This window comes from Rhincodon typus, unplaced genomic scaffold, assembly GCF_021869965.1.
Source record: "Rhincodon typus isolate 14 unplaced genomic scaffold, sRhiTyp1.1 hic_rhity00001184, whole genome shotgun sequence".
NCBI lineage: Eukaryota > Metazoa > Chordata > Chondrichthyes > Orectolobiformes > Rhincodontidae > Rhincodon > Rhincodon typus.
The window spans coordinates 14148-30526 of NW_025966822.1; the positions used below are offsets into that span (position 1 = coordinate 14148).

Genomic DNA, 16379 nt, shown 5'->3' on the forward strand with positions numbered 1-16379 from the left:
CACATTCAAATGACTGGCTAATTTGAAATAAAAACCGAAAACGTCATAACTACTCCACCCCATTTGTGGAGAGAAGCAAAGTTAATGTTTCAGGTCTGTGACTTTCTACCAGAACTGGGAAAAGTTAGGAGTGGAAAAGGTTTCTTTTTTACTTATTCACTTTGTAGGACGTGGACGTCGCTGGCTGGCCAGCATTTATTGCCTGTTCCTTATTGCCCTTGAGAATGTGCTGGTGAGCTGCCTTCTTGAACCGCTGCCAGTCCACCATTAGGAAGGTAATTCCAGGATTTTGAACCAACGACAGTGAAGAAACAGTGATATATTTCCAAGTCAGAATGGTGAGCAACTTGGAGGGGAACTTGGAGGTGATAGTGTTCTCATGTATCTGCTACCCTTGTCTTTCTAGATGAAAGTGGTCTTGGGTTTGAAAGATGCTGTCTGAGGATTTTTGGTGAATTTCTGCAGTGCACCTTGTAGATAGTACACACTGCTGATACTGAGCGTTGGTGATGAAGGGAGTGGATGTTGTGCCAATCAAGCGGGCTGCTTTGTCCTGGATGGTGTCGAGCTTCTTGAGTGTTGTTGGAGCTGCACCCATCCAGGTAAGTAGGGAGTATTCCATCACACTCCTGACTTGTGTTGTATCAATGGTGGATAGGCTTTGGGGAGTCAGGAGGTGAGTTACTCGCTGCAGGATTCCTAGCCTCTGACCTGCTCTTGTAGCCACTGTGTTTATGTGGCAAGTCCAGTTGAGTCTCTGGTCAATGGTAAGCCCCCAAGGAAGTTGATTGAATCCCCCTCTATGATGGTAACACCATTAAATGTCAAGGCAGTGGTTAGATCATCTCTTATTGATGATAGCATTTGTTTGGAGTAAATGTTATTTGCCATTTGTTAGCTAAGCCTGGATATTGTCCGGGTCTTGTTGCATTTGAACATGGACTGCTTCACTATCTGAGGAGTTTTGAATGGTGTGGATCATTGTATAATCATCAGCAAATATCCTCACTCCTGACTTTATGATGGAGGGAAGGCCATTGACAAAGCAGTTGAAGATGTTTGGACCTTAGGGCACTACCCTGAAAACTCCTAGAGATGTTCTGGAGCTGAGATGACTGACCTCCAACAACCAGAGCCATTGTCCTATGGCCATATATGACTCCAACCACTGGAGAGTTTGCCCTCTGATACTCATTGATTCTAACTTTGCTAGGGCTCCTTGATGCCAAACTTGGTTGAATGCTGCCTTGATGTCAAGAGCTGTGATTCTCACCTCACCTCTGGAATTCAGCTCTTTTGCCCATGTTTGAATTAAGGTTGTAATGAGAGCAGGAGCTGAGTTGCCCTGGTGGAACCCAAACTGAGTGTCACTGAGCAGGTTAATGATAAGAAGGTGCAGCTTGATAGCACTTTTGATTACATCTTCCATTACGTGGAGATGCTGGTGTTGGACTGGAGTGGACAAAATCAGAAGTCACATGACACCATGTTTTCATCTAACACGTTTATTTGAAATCACAAGCTTCAGGAGCGCTGCTCCTTCATCAGGTGAAGTCCTCCCTGACAAAGGAGCAGGGCTTCAAAAGCTTGTGATTTCAAATAAACCTGTTGGACTAGAATATGGTGTCATGTGACTTCTCACTTTAACTGATGATTGAAAGTAGACTGATAGGGAAGAAATTGCTGGATTGATTTAACATAAGTAGGAGCACGAGTAAGCCTTCAGACCTGTTAACCCTGCTCTGCCATTCCATAAGATCATGGCTGATCTTTTCGTGGACTCAGCTCCACTTACCCGCCCGCTTGCTGTAGCCTTTAATTCCTTCACTGCTCAAAAACCTATCTTTGCCTTAAAAGCATTCAGCAAGGTAGTCTCAACTGCTTCAGTGGGCAGGGAGTTCCTTTGGGTGAACATATTCCTCCTCAACTCAGTTCTAAATCTGCTTAGTTTGAGTATGCACCCTAGTTCTAGTTTTACCTGCCAGTGGAAACAACCTCCCTGCTTCTATCTAATAAAATTATGAAGGGAACAGATATGTTTCTATAACAGCCCCCCTCATTCTTCTAAATTCCAATGAGTATAGTGCCAGTCTACTCAATCTCTCTTCAATAAGCCAAACCTCTCAACTCCGGAAACAACCGAGTGAACCTCCTCTGCACCCCCTCCAATGCCAGGTCATTCTTTCTCAAGTAAGGAGACCGTAACGTGTACATTTGTTCTGCTTTTTGTGTATAGGACATACCTGGGCAATTTTCCATATAGTCCAGTAGATGTTGGTGTTGTAACTACTGGATGATATTGGCTGGGGGAGTGGCAAAATCTGGATGAGAAGTTTTTAGTGTTATTGCTAGAATGTCAGGGCTCAACTTTTGCAGTATTCTGTGCCTTCAACTGTTTCTTGATGTCATATGAAGCGAATTGAATTGGCTTAAGGCTAGTATCTGTAATGGTGGGGACCACTGGAGACGGCTGAGATGGATATCCACTTGGCACTTCTGACTGAAGATTGCTGGAAACGCCTCAGCCTTATATTTTGCACCGTTTGTTGGGCTGTCTCAGCATTGAGGTTGGGGATATTTGTGGAGCCTCCCCCTCCAGTGAGTTGCTTAATTATTCACCACCATTTGTGATTGGATGAGGCGGGACTGCAGAGCTTAGATCTGTTATGTTTGTTGGGATAGCAGGTTTGTCATACAAGGAGAGATTTGGGTCGACTGAGTCTGTACTTAATAGAAAGAAGAAGAATGAAGAACGTACAAAATTCTGACTGAGCTAGACAGACTGGACAAGGGGTGGAGTTTTCAGAAAAAGGGATCACAGTGTAAGGATGCAGGGTCAGCCATTTCAGACTGAGATAGGAGAAATTTCTTCAGTTAAGAGGAGGGGAATCTGTAGAAATCTCTATAACAGAAGGCTACAGAGGCAAAGTTACTGAATATATTTAGAGAGGGTGGGATTGCAGCATTGAATTAGAGGATCAGTCATGACCATGTTGAATTTTTGTAAAGTGAGAGCGTAATGAGCTAGGCCAGCATTTATTACCCATTCCTATTTGTCCAGAGGGCAGTTAAGAATCAATCACATTGCTGCACGTTTGGAGTCACACGCAGGCCAGACCAGGTAAGGACGGCAGTTTCCGTCCCTAAAGGACATCAGTGAACCAGATGGGAGAACAAGCTTGATGGATCAAATGACCTACTTCTGCTCACATTCTTTTTAAAAACCACCCCCCCAAGTAAGTTATTTAAAAAAAAAAATCTGAAAATTGGGTGCAGAGGAGAAAGAAGTGGAGACATCAGAAATTCTAAACATGGAATTCCAGAGCTTAGAACCTGTTGATCTGAAAGGGGACATGTAAGGGTTCAGAATTGGAGGAGCCAGGGCTTAGAGGGTACTGAGGCTGGAGGACATTAAAGATATTGGGAATGTGGAGGTCACTCAAATCAGCTGTCACTCTGGGAACAAATACATTCTCAATAAAAATAAATATGTCTCCTGTACATTTACTTACAGCATGAAAAGTTTCAATTCCCTCACATGCTTCCCCAATCGTAGGAAATTTTACCATTTTATCAAAGACTAAAGGCAAAGGCAGAAAAGGTTAAAAGCTCACGAAGTAGAGAGATCACGTGGCCAAATAGAGATACAATTAGAGTTTTCTGGATTTTCACTTTGCCATATATGGTGACTGGTTAGCACAACGGTCTACACAATGAACTCAAGTCCAAGAGTGCGGATAACACTCCGACTCAAATGCTAGCAATACACTGTCACAAAACAATGGTAATGATTCCAAATAATTAGCCAAACAGCTCTTACTGTTAGGCAAGAAGGAACATGGAGGGAGATGTATTGCACAATTACATATAGTGTGTACAACAGTAAGATTCCCTGAAGAGCATGAATTACACAGCAAGACTCAGGTTGTAAAGAAGACTTTTAATATTTCAATGCACAGTAAAGGTACAGAATAAAACGCAGCATTTACTTATAAATGGAGGTAGAACTTAACCTAGTCCACAATTACCTATTAAATTTAAACATGCTCTTTTAAGAATTTCAAAATAAATCCAAACGCTAATCGTCAACTGATTAGATGTTAAAATTCCATCCTGATCTCCGCTGTTTCTCAGTTCCTCACGTCCAGACTGCAGAAGTAGTCACAACACAACAGAAGTAGTCAATTGTCCAATTTCTACAAAGGGAAGGGATGCGCAAGCCCCAAGTTAGTGGCACTTCTGAAACTCTGCAAAAGTCAGGTGTGGTTTAAGTGCAGTGCGAAGAACTCTGGCATGGAAAGAACTGACAGAAAGTTACACAATTCAAATGGTTCCTCTTGACCCCACTGCACTAACTCCAACACCACAAGACCCAACAGAAACGGCAGGGACTCGTGGTCACTTTAGAGCACAGTCACCAGCCTCCAATTACACCAGCAAATCTCTGAATGACAAGTTCCATCCAGCAACACTAATGCAACACCCACCAAAAGGTGCTGGAAATAAATTTCCCGTGCTGCCCCAAGTGCTGGTAATTGTCATCCTCAGTACGGAATACAGCTAGAAATGACCCTATTCCCCAAATCCATTAGCACCATGAATTTGTTAAGAATTGTTAAAAATGAAGAATTGTTAAGAATTAAGAAACATTAAGAAAAATCAACAGATCTCAAAGCTTTGTTAAGTAGTCAGTCACACAGAAAGGAGTTTCTTGGACAATCTAAAACCTATAATTGTAATTTGATGCTGACTGCATTAAACCTTTAATTCAATAGGTATATGACAAGTATGATCAGAACATCCTCTTTGAGTTTTAACTGCATCAATTATTTGTCCAACTAGCCAATAGACAGCCAACTCTGCAACATCAGGAAGAAATCCAGACATCCAATGAAAGCAGCAAGCACCAGGTACAACTAGTGGACTTCCAAAGGCCACCACTGCCATCTTGGGGCAAACTAACATTCCTACACTTGCTTCACTACCATTCAATTAATTACCGCCTTAACATGAAGGTATTTGAATCTCAGCCAACAAACACTTAATACATTACAGTTAAATTTACAATTTGAGGAGAGACATTACGTAGCATTAGATTAGGACAAAGTAATTTCATATGAACCTGCTTAAGTAAACAGACTGCTTTCCAGGCTTTTGACATTAACATCAATTTCCTGAACACAGGTTAATTTCAGAACTTGCTTTATGCAAGCACGTAGCAACTCTGCCCAATTATGTCAAATCCACTTATGACAAAATCCTATTTATTTCAACCAAGGGAAGAGGAATCAATCCATCTCTGCAGACTGATACCAAAAACCTACTGTATCAACATAAATGTTGACATGGCAATGCCAACCTTGTTATCACCACTTACTTTGAGCAGTGTGATGTGTGAGCAAGGTGATTCGCTTTAGTGGCCATTGTCACAAATATCACTGTTCACAGCAGATAGCTATCAGTACTAGAAGAATATCAAAATCAGGAATAATAGAGGATAAATATCACACAATTAAAGCAATTGAGTACGCAAACTCTAGAAATGTGTGCAAAATCAACTATGTGATATGCTGATGAAAATTTGGTAAATGAGAAGCAGGAACACAGACATCAAGCTGACAAGAAGATAAACTACAAAGTATGAACATGAAGATTAAACACATAATTTAAATTAAAAGCTCCTTAAATTTAAGCATACGTAAGTCCCACCATGTTTATTAAGGATTAAATTACAAGAACAGCTGGGGTAAACATGACTTATCAACCCAGAAGATTGAGGAGTGATCTGGTAGAGGTGTTTCTGTTCGATCAATTCCTCTTAACATGCTAGATATAAAGAAACTATTTCCTCAGATTGAAGAATCAAGAACAAGGGATCAGACTTTAAAAATTAGAGCCTGTCAGTTCAGCAGCAAAATCAAGAATCACATTTTTTAGGCACAAGTTAGCAAAAAAATGTGGAATGTTCCCATTCAAAAGGCCAGGATGGCAGGAACCAAATGGAGCTTTCAATATGGAGTTCAACTGATTTTCTTCAGGCAAGAATATCAGGTGAAATTCAGCTCATTTGGACAAATAGGGCACAGACCAGCCTAGTCTATGTGAACGCTGGAACAAGAGGCTGAATGACATTCTTCTATTCCTAATATTCCGAGGTCAATTAGCAAGAGGGAGAAAGTTGCATCCCCAGCATCAAGGCTGGGAGGCATGATCACTGAGTGGATCAGAGTGCTATTAATAGAATGGTCGCAATGACACTACATCCACACATGGTGTTTATCAGAGAACTTGCAATGAAGTGAAAGACTTATCTCACTAACAGGTGAAAGACCCATCACCAAATACTGAAGGGAGATGTGGTGGAGACAGCCAAAACCAGATTTAGTAAACAAACTGCTATCACGTAGAAGTGTCTGGGAACACATTAGTTACAGATTCTCATAATAGGAGAAGAGTCAAAAACCTGCTATATTTCTAAAACATAAAACATCAAACAACAAACAACAGATTGTCTAGAAAGTAGTATCATTCATTGGTAGCTCATGTACTGGTCTTTGAGCCAATAACTTGTATTTTCTTCAAGCACCATATCCTTATACAGCCAATGATCTAGTAATTACTTAAAATATTTTCTACTGTTGAAAATCCTTTGCTCAAGAGGTTGGCAGGTACCAACACCAAGGAAGAACTGAAGATAAAATCTACAATGGGCAATACACAATTAAAAGAAAACCTGAAGATTGGGAGAACAAACTGTTCAAAACAGTTCAAGTCATTCAAAAGGGTTCTGAGGAAGGGTCACTGGACCTGAAAAGTTAACTCTGATTTCTCTCCACAGAGGCTGCCAGACCTGCTGAGCTTTTGTAGCATTTTCTAAATATCAGGTGAAATTCAGCTCATATTTGTATTCAAAATGGTCATGCTGCTTCTGTAATCCACAAGCTGGAGTCTTCCACAATCAAACAGAGAGCACTTAGGACAATACGAAAATTCATGGCTTACAAAGTGTTCAGAAGTCTTGTTGCTTATGTAATGCACTGACAGATTAATGTACTGACGCCTCAGTAAAGAGTCTAGGTAACAGCTTAAAAGTGGAGTTGTCCGAAATCAATGATTGAATGTAACCAAAGATTAGGTAAATCAGTGCATAACATGCAATGCGGGGTTTAGAAGTATTGAAGTAATGCAGACATTTCTCCGTCTCTCAGTGATTAAAAAGGAGGAAATGGCTAATTATTTGGATCAACTATGAGCATTAATTTGAAAGAATGAATTTTAAACAGCCTACTATTGAAATAGCTTTCATTTTACAAAGTTAAGAAAAATAATCTAAATTAAATGCAGAGAAATTTACAAAGAAGTTCAATGATTCAGTTTAATTTATAAGAGAGCGTGAAGAATGGAGCATTGCATGGATTAGACAGCAATGGTCCTGTCACTGGTCTTTTCACATCTTGTTGCAAACTTTTAAAGTAGAAGCAGTAACTCTCAGAAAGCACCCACTGGCACCTACAAACTCACAACTGCTCACTTGTGAGGATTGCTAGAAGTTCCTGAGTTGCTTTCTTATATTCAAAAACATCTTCTGGATGGTGGCCAGAAAGATCTGTCTCTGACCTCTCAAGCGGCAGAGCACGTGGGGAGGCAAGTGGCAGAGTACGTGGAAAAACCAGTTGCAGAGCACGTGGGAAAACCAACAGGGTCAAGAATGGACCTGATCACAAAAAAGCTTCACTGTGGCATGTACAACATGGTGTCACTATCATCCACACCAGAACTTTGTACAGGCATTGTCACCACTGCTACAAAAATGGGATGTAAAGAGGCTGCAGCGAGGTTGATAACCATCGAGCAACTTTGGAATTGCAGTTTGCTAAGATTCTTCCTGATGGAGCAGCTCCTATCTGGGAGGGGGTGCGCGATGACTGCCATTTAACAACCAGCTCCGGGATCCCATCATGTTACCACAGGCAGGGGATGCCATGCACTTACCAAGCAAACCAGAGTGAACAGAAACTAAAAGAAACGGGCTCACTCTTTATTTTAGCCAGTGCCTCTGATTCATGGTGCAAGGATCATGTTGCTTCCAGATCCTTTTTCTTTGCTGGGGTGGAAACAGCACCATGCTCCAGCTCTTTCAGCACACACAAGCAAACCCAGCAGCAAGAACCTTGAGGTTCCTCCGACAAAGAGAGAGATTGTTCAAGTGGCTCCCAGGAACTGCAATGAAAACCACTGTTAACCAGTTCCAAGCTACACAGTATTATGGACTCAACAAATTTAACACACAGATCAACTTAAAAATTAATAAAATATACCTTCATTTCTTTTACTAAAAAACAAAAATAAAATCAAAATATCAGTGGTAGTTCATGTAAATTAGTCTTTGATTAAGTACCTTGTGCATTAAATGCTATTGCATGATCATATACAACCTTTCGCCATTCTGTTTTCTGTCTATGCCACTAGGACAAGATTATAATGGGGCAAGGCACACACGTTACAGCAAATCCATGATATATACAGAAGGAGTTATTACACAGAGATGGAGCCTTCCCTGAAGTTCGATTTTCCTATCAGAACATTTATGAGGGTCGGATTCCCTTTCCTGCATTCCCCCTGAGCAGCCTGTATTAGATCGTCCATCTGATCTTCATTTTCCCGGTTCAGTAGAAAGCCTTTACCGCCATATCCCTCAGCAACTGTATGATAATCTGTGGAGCAAAGACATATCAAAGTCATTGTCCTTCCAAATGCTAAGAATGCTTGCAGCAACTGGGGTTAACAGTGGTCTCCATGACCGCTGTTAGCCCCATGGAAATATATGACAAGAGGATTGGACTTTATCCTCTCAAATATTCCCTTACTCTGAGTGTGCTCCTTGAAACCACTTGGAAGGACACAAGGTCCATATAATCACCTTTGATTTGAGCGATTGGTACCTTTAATGGTTTCGTTCCCTTACTCAGGAACTTAACAGGTTTATTAGCAGAAGTTAAGCAAAAGCTGTTAATTTCCAAGTTAACACTGGAGTAACTGAACAGCACGAATAAAAGAGTGAAGTTAAAAAGTCAAATTTTTGCTTTACATACGCAACCATTAGCACTGGTCTGCTTAGTCAAACTGGCTCAGAGTCAGCAGTTAGACAGCTTGCAAATTATTAAACAGCCATTTGCTTTTCACATGGAATTGAATACAATGTGAAGCAAACTCCTTCCTCTCTTCTATGTGTCTGCCTGTTATCAATATGAAAGCAGAAGGGGTGCTTGGACAAGCTTTATAAGACAGAACAGGTATATTTTCAGTTCTGTATTACCACAGTTGAAGATCCAGCCACTTACCAGTGTATGCCAGGCCACAGGCCACATTGCTGCCCAACAAAGGAACCTGCTCTCGGGAAATCTGGCTCCAGCCAGCATCATTGCCAACCAAGGCGATTACAGGAATCTGAAAGAACACACATCAATAACGAGTGAGAAAATTAATTTTAAATGCATCTCCTCAACTACCTGCAGCATTTGTCAAAGCAGGCTTGATCTAAAAAATACGTTTTCAATTGTTTGGAAAAGGAGTGGTCATGAGATGACAGTGAGGGAACAAGATCACTAGCAGCAACACCAAATGAAATCTGAAAGAGAAAGCTAATATCAATAATGGTAACCATGAAATTACCAGGCTTGTTGTAAAAATCCATCTAAATAACCAACATACAATTGTGAAGGAAAAAGATTTCTGTCTTACTTGGTCTGGCATCTCTGACTCCAGGCCTACAGAAATATCATAGTCTTTCAGCGCCCTTTGAAATGACCAAGGAACATCCCTTGGCATTCAAGAGCAGATTGGCACTGTCCTAAGGGCAATTAGAGATGAACAATAAATGCTAGCTTTACCAGTGATGCTCATATACTCTGAATGAATGAGACTTTCTTAGTAACAGGTACTAGGAAGAGTTACAGAGTGATAAAGGTAGCAAGACTAACCTCAGTAAAGATACAGGCAGCAACACAGCATCAGTTTTTTTTAAAATTCACCCCTGGGACATGGGTGTTGCTGACTGTCCCTAGTTACCCTTGAGAAGGTAGTGGTGAACTGCCTTCTTGAACTGTGCAGTACATGTGTTGTAGCTTGATCCACATTGCTCTTAAGGAATTCTAGGATTTTGACCCAGCGACAGCAAATGAACAGTGATATGTTTCCAAGTCAGGGTGGTGAGTGGGTCTTTTTTGCACTGATCTGTTGTGCTCCCCCATCACTGACAATGGGGATATTTATGGAGCGTCCTCCTCTAGTGAGCTGTTTAATTATCCATCACCATTCACGGCTGGATGGGAATGACTACAGAGCTTAGATCTGAGCGGTTGGTTGTGGGATTGCTTATCTATCTATCACTTGCTGCTTATGCTGTTTGGCATGCAAGTAGTCTTGTTTGGTAGCTTCATCAGGTTGACACCTCATTAGTAAGTATGCCCGGTGCTGCTCCTGGCATGCCCTCCTGCATGCTCACTGAACCACGGAAGATCCCCTGGCTTGACGGTAGTGGTTGAGTGGTGATATGCAAGGCTATGAGACTGCAGATTGTGCCGGAATACAATTTTGCTGCTGTTGATGGCCCACAGCGCCTCATGGATGCCCAGTATTGGGTTGCTAGATCTGTTTGAAGTTTGTCCCATTTATCACGGTGATAGTGCCACAAAACACAATAGAGGGCATTCTCAATATGATGGTAGGACTTTGTCTCCAAAAGGACTGTGAGGTCATCACTCTTACCAGTACGGTCATGGACAAATGCATCTGCTGAGGCACAGTAGTAAGGATGATGTCAAGTATGTTTTTCCCTCTTGTTGGTTCCCTCACCACTGCTGCAGACCCAGTCTAATAGCTCTGTCCTTTAGGACCCGACCAGCTCGATCATGGTGCTGCTGCTCAGCCACTCTTGGTGGTGGATGTTGAAATCCCCCACCCAGAGTACTTTTTGTGCATGTTACCCTCAGCGTTTCATCCAAGCACTGATTCATCAGCTGAGGGAGGATGATATGTGGTAATCAGCAGGAGGTTTCCTTGCTCATGTTTAAATTGAAGCCATGAAATTTCATTTCATGGGGTCCAGAGTCAATGTTGAGGACTCCCAGGCCAACTCCCTCCCAACTGTCCACCCACTCTGCTGGGTCTGACCTGCTGGTGGAACATGACATATCCAGAGACGGTGAAGCTGGTGTCTGGGACATTTTCTGTAAGGCATAATGAGTACAACTAGGTCAAGTTGTGGCTTGACTAGTCTGTGAGACAACTCTCCCAATTTTGGCTCTAGACCTTAACAGGAGGACTCTGCAGAATCGATAGGGCTGTTTCAGCCACTGTCTTTTCCAGGTGATCCACCCAGTTTCATTTCTTTGTTGAGACTTCATAGTGATTGATACAACCGAGTGGCTTACTACATCTGTTGGGAGGGCAGTTGAGAGTCAACCACATTGCTATGGCTGGCAGGGATGGTCCTTCCCGAAAGGACATTAATGAACAAGATGGGTTTTTCTAATATTCGATAATGGTTTCATGGTCGTAGTAGATTCTTAATTTCAATTTTTTTTAAAATCTCTCGGGTTCATAGAACATTAGCTGAGTTTCTGGATTAATAGTCTAGTGAAAGTGCCATTAGGCCATTGCCACCCCCGCATGCTATCTGAATATTTAATCATGCTTTGCTCCTTTTATAAGAAAATTGTCTCTACTTGATTGAAAATACATCAGAACAAGTTCCTGTCTTCCTAAATGACCTTAGTGAATTAAAGCACACTCTACACTGGCTGGTCCATACCCATAACTCTACAAATGGGGAGTTATTAATCTGATCACAAACTTGTCTGAAGGCATCGTACTAAAGGCTAGGCTCTCCTCAAGGTCCAGGCACAATAACAAGTTGCAATTGTATTACGTCCCCATCACAAAAAAATGACCGTGTGGAACGAAACATTAGCAAATCACTAGGTAGGAGCAGGCAGGAACACGTAGGAACCACTACTCACTCACCTGAGGGCACCATGTGGCACAGGAAACCACTAGAAAAGCAACCGTGGAGAAGGATTGCTTTCATAACAGCAGCAGCAGGATGGGTTGACCATCCCAAATTCATGTTCAATGAAGACGTCTGTAGACTGCTGAGACAACTCCTGATAGCAGTGAACCTTTCTATGTAGCTAGCAACAAGAAATTACTAAAATATTAATAATTGCCCATTTAATATTAGCAGAGAGGTGTGACACATACCTGGTGACGTTTGAATGTGTCAAATTCAGCAATGCTGTAGCCAAGGGATCCATCACCATAAACAATCCAAACCTAGATATCAAATAAAACACAGCAAGTCTGGACTCTGACCAACACTACAGCAATATCTCACTTCAGGATCCCACAAACACACATTTTTACTTTAAAAAATGAGTTTGTGTTTTCAAATTCATGAAGGTTTCCGAATTTCTGAAAGTGCTGGGAACACACTTGAGGAACTCGGCAATCTCTAGACAGGAACAAGAGGTCAGATGTGCAGTAAGGATTTCAGTTTCCCATCAGAATTGTTAAGTACAGTCACCTCACAGTTTAGTGCTGCGTGTTAAGATTTCTTTCTCCAACAGTTCCAGTTTATTTGGTGCTGGTGTTTGCAGGAAATGCAAGTTGCTAAACTCAAGGTGAGGGAAATGGGACAGCTGAATCTTGGCCAACAGCAACTGAAAGAAACTGCCTGAATTTAAATCAATCGATCAATCAATTAATCAATTCCAGAAGGAGTGGGTTCAGTGGTTAGCACTGCTGCCTCACAGTGCCAGGCACCCAGGTTCGATTCCAGCCTTGGATGACTGTCAGTATGGAGTTTGCACATTCTTCCCTTGACTGTGTGGGTTTCCTCTGGGTGATCCGGTTTCCTACCACAGACCAAAGATGTGCAGGTTAAGTGGATTGGCCATGCTAAATTGCCCATAAGGTCCAGAAATGTGCAGGCTAGGTGGATTAGCCATGCGAAATGCAGGAATGCAGGAATAGGGTAGGGCTTGGGTCTGGATGGGATGCTCCTTGGACCCAACGGGCCAAATGGCCTGCTTCCACACTGTAGGGATTCTATGAAATTAATAGTGAGGGAAAGATCGGATATGAGATAGAGCAGCAATGGAAACACAAGAACAAACAGAAATTAAAAATCCTTGCCCCATAGTCTAACATCTGCCAGTGCGAGCACCTATCGTTTACTTCCTGGATTGGGTGCGTGTACATTTCGTTGGGTCTAAAAGCTACCTCCTTATGCTGTGAATCCCCACTGCCTGATTTTCTGCAGCAATTTTTAATTATGACAAATGCAGCAACTTCTTGAACCTTGCAGCGAGATTATGGGTGAGCTCCCATTGACTGGTACAAATTTGTGATGATTCATAATTTACAGCTCTGCTCCTTCTTGCCATAAATTACTGGAACTTCATTTCTGTACCAATAACACTGTGCATTGCAAACTCTGCATCAGCTTCCCTGAAAATTCTGGAATAATGGATCTTAATTCTGACTTTAAGAAAGTGGATCCCATCCGTACCACACAGTTGTCAATTGCAGTAATCCTTATACTGATTGCGTTTGCCAAACTAGAAGCAATTTACTGGCCCAGTCTCATTACAAGACAACAGTGGGGGACCCAGGGCTTTGCACCAGGCAATTTCCCGGGATCTGATCTGCATCCCTCTGCTGAAATGTTGACACTGAGCAAAGCTTTAAAACAATAGTCGGGGTTGGTTGAATCAGAAATGAAAAGCCAGATGGAGACACACAGCATTAACTGGACAAAACTTTGGCTGGCTGGATTGCTGTCATACATGCTCTCTCAAGTCACCCAAAAATTTTAACTAGGACATTTAAACAATTTGATAAACTCTTTATAACATGTCATAACTTCTCACTATCAGTTCTAAGCCTTGTGCACACAGCTCCTGTAAAGGATCAGGGCAGAAGGTACTGACCTGCGACTCTGGTCTGCAAAGCTTGGCTCCAAGTGCAAATCCACCACCTACTCCGAGTGTGCCAAAAGCTCCTGGGAACAAAAAGACCCAAGATGAACAATCTGCTAGAAATGCAGACGCTGCTTACAAACAATTGGGAAAATACAAGATGGATGGAGGTCTTAAATCAGTGTGCAGCTTGGTGTTTGGGTAGAGGGTGCAGAGGGAGAGAAGAGAACAGCTCAGTTTTTCTTTTCAAGCTCAGATGATTATAGGTTCAAGCCTGGGACCAGCAGTTGGATTAGGAACATAGGACAACATTCAGTGCAGCAGTGAAGGAGCCATGTTCCAATTCAGTTATCAACCTGCCCTCACTACAAATCATCAACTGACCAGTGATTATTCCAGATTATGAACCTTTATAAAACTGCAAACAAGCAGGCAATCACCACCTTGATTGCTGATGTACCAGGGAGGCCATAACTATGCCTTGCTGCCCCAGATGCCAAATAACCTGCCTTGACCCAGCATCAAATAGGTGAAAACACTTTTCACTCAACAGCATCATATTCTGCATTACTGATTACTTCCAATACTGCAAACCCTGCCCACTCTTCCACGTCTGATCAGATATATTAAGGTTAATTTTGAAATGGATATAGAAAATATGACATGGTTGCACCTTCAAGATTCTGCAGCACATAACATAAGAAGATCTCCAGCACACCGCAGATGGACTACTGCAGTAACCCAAGATGATGCTCTTCAGACAAAACATTAAAGTAAAAATATCCCTGGCACTATTTGAAGAGCACAGTGATCTCTGTATGTTTGTTTATGTTTCTCACCAAACTTGCTTTGCTAAAAGCAGGTTATCTGGTTTTTCAATCTTGCTATGAATGAGACCTTGTTGTATCAAATTGGTTGGGGCATTTGCTTAATAAAAGCAATTACTGTTCAAAAGTGATTCATAGATTGCAAGGCATATGAGATGTCCTGAGAATGAAGTAAGGTGCTATGTTCTACAATTCATTGCAAGATTAATGCCTGAATAGTTCCAAAATTATAACTTGATTGTAGAATAAACATTCTTTGCCTCCCAAACTTCTCTGAGAAGCACCAACTCGCTGGTACCCCATCCAAGAAAAAGTTTCTAACCATAAAAAGTGATAAAACCACAGAAATGAACTCTAGCCAGCTCTAAACAACATCCACTTTCCAAAGAGGATCTGCTAAGCACCACCAGAAACATCATATCTCACCGATTCACCCAGTCCCCAGAGGCTCCTTCACCAATTCAGTTTGCACTAACCGGGATCGAGCCATCGGAGAGGACCTCGGGGTTTCAAGATATAGGCAGCGCTTCCCACAAAGTCACCCCCATCAGTCACTATTATACTGTCTTCTTCCATCAAATGCTCGACGCGATGCAGAACTTTCAGTGGATTCAAGTGTGTCATCACTTCCTCCTCTGCTTTTTCACTGAAAGATGAAAAACAAAATTCCATTCCAGAAACCGTGCCCAATCAATACATACCAGCAGCTCAATATTCATTTTATTCGACGAATCCCTTCTTTAAAAACTTGAAATATTGTCTTCTGTCACTCAAGTTGATCACACCCGCATAGAGTCATACAGCACGGAAACAGATGCCTCAGTCTAACCAAGCCACACCGAAAAAAGTCCCAAACCAAACGAGCACGACCTGCCTGCTTTTGGCCTATATCCTTCCAAAACCTTTCCTATTCAGGTACTTACATAAACGTCTTTTAAATGTTGTAATTGTGCCCACAACCACCACTTTCTCTGGAAGTTCATTCCACACGCAATACACCCTCTGTGCAAAAAATTTATCCCTCATCTTTTTTAAATCTCTCTCCTCTCGCCTTAAAACTGTGTCCCCTAGTCTTGAAATTCCCCATCCTAGGGAAAAGACACGCACCATTAATCCTATCCATATCCCTAATGATTTTATAAACTTCTACGAAGGTCACCTCTGAACCTCCTACGCTGCAGTGAAAGAAGTCTCAGCCTATACAGACTTTCTTTATAACTCAAACCTTCCATACCCGGTAACATGCTGGTAAATCTCTTCTGAACCTTCTCCAGCTTAATAATATCTTACACTTTTTTAAAAAAGTTGTTTAAGGTACATGAGTGTCAGCAGCAAGACCAATATTCTTGTTCATTCCTATTCTTGGGAAGGCGAGGGTGAGCTGCTGCAGCCCATGTTAGGAAAGGACTTTGTGGTTTCTGACCCAGCTGAAGGAAGGTTTAAATCCATCCAGAGACTATAACCTATGCCTGTGTTATTCAGCGGTACTGAGGAAGTGCCGCAATATCAGCGGTGCCATCTTTTGAATGGATTATTTGAATGGCATCTTACCCAACAGGCACTAACCAACATC

The 16379-nt window shown here is 41.9% G+C and overlaps 1 protein-coding gene across 1 annotated transcript; it reads right to left on the reverse strand.

Moving 5' to 3' along the window:
• Positions 1 to 3920: 3920 nt before the first annotated feature.
• On the reverse strand, positions 3921 to 15481 carry LOC125481196 (2-hydroxyacyl-CoA lyase 2-like). Its single transcript, XM_048592424.1, has 5 exons — positions 15283 to 15481; positions 13992 to 14062; positions 12262 to 12333; positions 9342 to 9447; positions 3921 to 8714 (listed from the first exon to the last, which is right to left on the reverse strand). The coding sequence occupies exons 1-5, from the start codon at positions 15476 to 15478 to the stop codon at positions 8536 to 8538; spliced, it is 624 nt and encodes a 207-aa protein (XP_048448381.1). The 5' UTR covers positions 15479 to 15481; the 3' UTR covers positions 3921 to 8535.
• Positions 15482 to 16379: the final 898 nt, after the last annotated feature.